The 5,829-nt window shown below is 50.4% G+C and overlaps 1 protein-coding gene across 1 annotated transcript; it reads right to left on the reverse strand.

Annotated features, from left to right (window-relative positions):
* Positions 1-566: 566 nt before the first annotated feature.
* Positions 567-5,042, reverse strand: LOC104324212 (D(1)-like dopamine receptor). The gene has a single exon (XM_069796609.1). The coding sequence runs from the start codon at positions 5,040-5,042 to the stop codon at positions 3,651-3,653; it is 1,392 nt and encodes a 463-aa protein (XP_069652710.1). The 3' UTR covers positions 567-3,650.
* Between the last annotated feature and the right edge of the window lie 787 nt (positions 5,043-5,829).

The raw sequence follows: 5,829 nt of genomic DNA on the forward strand, positions 1-5,829 counted from the left end.
ATTTCCCTAAAATAATACCTTCACCAGTTGTGACTTATTTTGTCCTGCCAAGCCAAGAAAGTTGTGACTCAGAAATGCACACCAAAGTGCTGCCAAGTTTTTCTTTGGAACGTGTTTCTTTTGAGTGGCTGCAATGGTGTAAACAGGAAATAATTTTGCCTCTTAATTTCTGCTTAAGTAAACCTTTGGCTTTTTGTAATAACTTTAATATATGTCATCAGACTTGAATGTAACAATGCTAATTGAATCTTGTGTAATCTAACACAGCAGCTTACCTTGTCATGAGAAAAATGTCAATTAGAAATCACAGTTAGACACTAGAAAAAAATTCTTGGGAAAATAAGTCTTGCTTATTTACTGTTCACAGAACTGTGTGGTCTGTAGTATGCTTAACATTCAGGAGCCTTCCCAGTCTAGGAGAATAAAAATACATACAGTATCAATATTTATGTCTTTTTAAATCAGCAACAGCAGAAGATGTAGTCTGAAGGGCTATGCGGTATAGCTTTCATACGAAGTACCTTCAGTAATATGCCACTTAAAATGAGTATAAACAGTTTACAATATGCAATTTCTGAAATTTATTGCAGCCTTGAACATTACACTGCACTTACTACAATGGACCTTACAGCTGTAAACTACCATAACGTATATCATCTGCACATCAGTAATGACCATTATCAATTAGGTCCAAACAATTATTTGCAGTATCACTTACAAAGAACAATTTAAATTGTCCCTTTAAAAATTTTCAGTAAAAACCAGTTTTTTTCTTCAGGTAAATATCCATTTATTTTCAGGTACAATGTGACCTATTAATGAACCTTATTTAAACTATAGCCACAAGCACTGGTACAAATAGCTTTCTCTATTCTTAACACAAATATAGTTTCATAAATCAAAGCTACCATGCATTTCTGATTATTCTTCAGAGAAAATGTTATTCAAATATATTCATTGCTTAATTTCTGCCACCCACTCTCTCATACACTAAGCTTTCATCACTCTATGTATTAAGTCCAGACTACTTCCTGGGTGAGACAGCTTCCATAGGCAGGGCAAACCTTGTGAGAAGGTAAATATTTCCCTTCCACTAATTAGCAGCTTTTATCACTAATAATAGGACTGTACACATGCACACAAAAAAAAAAGCTCCTGTGCATAATGATTTCATGCGTAGCCTTGACTGCCAGAAGACTGCCTGCCCACGAGAAGGAAGACGTGTGTGGGCAGGGAGAGTTAACTCTCTGAGAGTTGGAGCCAACTGAAGCTCTTGCAACAGAAACAGAAGTGTAGCAGGCAGCGAGGGAGTCACACTTCAGGACAGTGTCTTATCAGGTGTGTTGGTATATCCCCAGGATGGGTTTTAGTGTGGAGGGGGTGAAACAAGAAGTCTTCCACAGTGCTAAGATGCAATTTTGGTTTTTTGGAGGAGGTAAAAGATCCTGACACTCTTACTATATGTGTTTCTGGTTTGTGTAAGAAGGAAGAAATGTGGCAAGGAAAATCCTCTCACAAATTGATTGACCCTTTACCATCTGAATCCATGTACAGTTCACGTATGATCACGTAGAAAATAATCAAAGGGAATCAAAACAAAAACCACAGACCTTGTGTCTCTTTTAAGGAAATACTAGGTTTATTTCAGTGTTATTCTCTGGATGAGGCACTAGGCATACTGGATGACAGTTGTTAAGTGCTAAGAAAAATGGGTAATCATTAAGTGAAGAAGGGAAATGTACCAATGGGGTCTCAAAGTTCTTATCTGTATGCTTCTTTGCCTTAAAGGAAATAGCTAAGGATCATTGTATGCAAAAAAAAAAATAAAAAAATCAAACATCTTAAGCTCAATGCTTAAGGAGTTGTGTTGTCATAGTGAAGCAGGACTACAAAAGATCTCCAGAAACCATTACGCTATGCCTCTGCCCCAAGACAGGATTAACAATGCCAGTGTCATTTCTGACAGATGTTTAGCAATATCGTCTTAAAGACTTTTACTGAGAGAGATGTCATAATCTCCCTAGGCAATCTACTCCAGTGTTTAATTATCCTTATTCTTGTGAAGTTTTTTCCAAAGTCTTGCCTTGGTCTTTCTTACAGTTAAGCCCATTACCTCTTGTCCTGCCAGTCTTGGCCCTGAAGAACTCATTACAGTCACACCCAACTAACCATCAAGGACACATTCCTGAAAAGAGCAGAATAGCAAAAGCAATTTTTCCCTTAAGAATTAATGTGATGGGGTGAAATGCGTACAGGGACTGAAGAACTACAGATGGTTTAAATTCACAGGGAGCAGGATCACTGGGAGGAAAGTCTGGCTTTTCAGCATGGATCACTGTTCAGAAAGATATCAGCTGTGCCACCTCTGAGACAATGTCCAAGAAAACTCTTGCAGTGTAAGTATTCTTGATGTCTCTTTCTGGGCAGTTGCATCTTCATCATCTTCCTTAGATGAATCGAGGTCAATCAACTCAATCATAGGCAAAGGACAGAAAAACAGGGTAATGATGGTGGTTAGTGGAGTACAGTATTAAACGGCCAGCAACAAAACTCCGAAGCAGTGGACAGGTAAGTGGAGGACAGTGAGGTGCCACTGTATTCCCTTAGTATCTGCTGAACCCTTTTACACATACAGAAATGATCGTCAACTTCCCCCAGTACTTCCTCTCCTGCAAGCCATCCAACACCCATTTGCTCTGCCTTTTGTTGCTGTTCATGTCTACAGGTAGTGAAATGGGTTCAGAGAGATGACCTGGTCGCTTTTTATTTTGTGGACCAGCTTGCTTTCTGGAAGGATTAGCTGCCTGAACTAGTAGGAGAAAGGAAGGATTACAGCTGCCTCAGCTAATAGCAGCTTAAATCACTCTGGAGTTGTAGTGTTAGTTCTCAAACACTGTCCCGCTGTAACTTCAGCCTCATACAAGGATACATTTTCTGACACTCAAGAATGAGGAAGACCCTAGCTCAACTATCATTAAGCCTGGATACCAAAGTTAGGCACCTGAAACTGTGTTTGGGATCCTATATAAAAGCAACTTAATTTTCCAGGGTTTTGAGAAGTCTTTTGACTCAACATAAGATAGTGATTTTTTAATAGAGCAATTTTTATTTAAGAGCCTAAACACAGATTCAGACATGTAAATCCAGGCACGCAGCTTTGAAATAAACACGGAGTTAAAACCATACGCAAACCTCTAAGACCAGAACTATGCACATGTATGATGTGAAACCATGGGGGGGGGGGGAGGAATGGGTTTTAGCAATGAAGCTAAATCTAATAATAAGTTATCTACATAAGATTATATTACAGAGTCTCAAACTATGAGTTGTTTTTATTTTGATCTAATTATCTCACTATTCTTAATAAATATCACAAGTTTGAAGAAGGGGGGTGAACAAGTGCATGGGAAATGCCTACTGACTGTGAAAGAGAGTAAGGGGTGAAGGTGGCCATGGGAAGAGGTTAATGTGTGGCTGCTATATGCTTTTGGAATGGACTTCACATGCCTGTCACCCCTCTGCGGTAAGAGCAGCAGGTTCCCATCTTTCTGGGATGGGACTTTGTTTGCTGGGGGACAGGCGTAGCTTACGTGGAGGCAGGGTGATCTCTCCCTGTGGGACGGCTGTGTGCGTGAGAAACACGCAATCACTTATCCCTCCGGAACAGGGTGATGAGGTCCCTCACACCGACCAAGCCCTGCACAGGGGGTAATAGTTTCCAGGGATAGCTCTGCCTTACAATCCAATTGCAAAATAGCTGGCACTTGACGACTCTTGGGGCTGCTGCCAGGGGCAGCCTGTGCCTGAGAAGTCACAGGCCTCTTCTCCATAGACATCTCCTCACTGCTGTCCTCTCCCTGCAGGTTTACAGCATGGGGTATGGGCTGCACCCAGGCAGCGACGGCAGTGGGGGGTGCTGACGACGAGGCAGCTCCTTCCTTCTGGCAGGTGGTGTCATGGTGATAGGAAACCAGCTCATTGCTGAAGTTGACTCTCTCCACAGTGGATCTGGGTGTGCCACAGCAGCAGCACTGGCAGCCCAGGAGGTTGCTGAAAGCCCGCCTGAAGTCTGCGTTGAAAGCATAGATCACTGGATTCACTGAGGAGTTGGCCCAGCCAAACCACACAAAGATGTTGAAGGTGGTTTGGCCAACACAGGGCGACTGTCCTTCGCGGTCTCTCTCGAGCTCGGGCTGGCAGAAAGGCAGCAGGCAGTTGAGCAGGAAGAAGGGCAGCCAGCAGCAGACGAAGACTCCCATTATGATAGAGAGGGTCTGCAGCACCTTGGTCTCCTTGCGCAGGGAACTCCGCAATGAGGAGGTGGGCTCCTTGCCGTGAGGTGGCCACTGCCCCCCCGCTCGCTCGAGGGTGGAGATGCGGCGGATCTGGGCCTGGGCGATTCGGTAGATCCTGGTATAGGTGATGATCATGATGGCCACGGGAATGTAGAAACTGATAAGGGAGGAGGCGATGGCGTAAGTGCGGTTCAGGCTGACGTCGCAGCGGGGCGTCCCAGGCTGCCGGGAGCCCGGATAGCTCCTGTCCTCGGCTTTATGCCAGTGTAGCTGCACTGGGACGAAGGAGATGAGGATGGAGAGGGCCCAGGCCACGGCTATCATGGCGCAGGCAAGGCGCTGCGTCATCCTGCGCTCGTAGCGGAAGGGGCTGGCGATGGCCCAGTACCGGTCCAGGCTGATGATGCAGAGGTGGAGGATGGAGGCGGTGGAGCACATGATGTCGAAGGCCACCCAGGTGTCGCAGAAGCGGCTGCCAAAGAGCCAGGAGCCGCCGGCCACCTCGGTGACCGCCTTCCAGGGCATCACCAGGAGGGCCACGCAGAGGTCCGAGACGGCCAGCGACAGCACGAACCAGTTGGTGACCTTGGCGCGCAGGTGGCGGAACCGCAGGACGGCCAGGCACACCAGCGCGTTGCCCACCAGCGTGCCCAGCACCAGGGCGCCCAGCAGGCACCCGGTGAGGGCCCGCAGCGCCCGCGGGCCGCCCCCCGCCGCCGCCGCCGCCGCCGCCGCCGCGTTCCCCATCAGGGCCGCTCCCCCGGCCGCCGCGGCTCCGCCCGCGGGGCAACGCCGGCCCCGCTGCCCCGGAGGAAGGGCCGGCCCCGCTCCCCCGGGCCCCCCGCGCCGAGGGGGCGCCGGGCCCCCCGGCAGCCGGCGCCGTCCGCGGCCGGGAGGGCGGCCGCCGGCGGGGGCATCTCTGCCCGCCGCCGCCTGCCTCAGTTTCCCCCCCGGCGGCGGCGGCGGCGGCGGCGGGCGGCGGGGCGGGCCGGCTCGGGGCTACTCACCGCGCCGGCTGCTCGGGGCCGCCCGCCTTCCGCCTCGCCGCGGCTCCTTCCGAGGAAGGGACCGTCCCGCCGCGGCGCCAGCGGGGAGCGGGCGGCGGCGGCGGCCCCTCGGCGGCGGCGGCGGCCCCTCGGCGGCGGAGCTGCGTCGTCGCGCTGGGGGAGACCCGCGCCTTTCTGCCCGCAGCGCCGGGACGGGCGAGCGGCAACTCTCCGCGGCCGTGGTGCGCCGCACGGCGGGGGACGGCAGCTCCCCGGGCGGGAGCAGAGGGGCGAGCCCCCGGTCAGACGGAGCTCGCTGGCGGGCGGGGAATGGCGTGGAAAGTCCCCAGGGTCGAGCGACCTTCGTCACGGCACGGAGGCAGATTTCCCCCCCGCCCCAGCATGGCCCTGGGAAGAGTCCTTTTTCAGTCTTCGGCTGCTACTTGCCTAAGCGTCAGGGACGAGGATCTGGCGCTTTCCAAGTATCTCCTCCTTTTGGAGACCACGGTCACGTTTCAGGCTGCTTGAAGAGCAGGGCAGCGCTTCGC

This window comes from Haliaeetus albicilla, chromosome 11 (assembly GCF_947461875.1).
Source record: "Haliaeetus albicilla chromosome 11, bHalAlb1.1, whole genome shotgun sequence".
NCBI classification, from domain to species: domain Eukaryota; kingdom Metazoa; phylum Chordata; class Aves; order Accipitriformes; family Accipitridae; genus Haliaeetus; species Haliaeetus albicilla.

Bases quoted from the DNA above. Each gene is read 5' to 3' on its own strand.
- LOC104324212 (XM_069796609.1), bottom strand. From the start codon at position 5,042: ATGGGGAACGCGGCGGCGGCGGCGGCGGCGGCGGCGGGGGGCGGCCCG.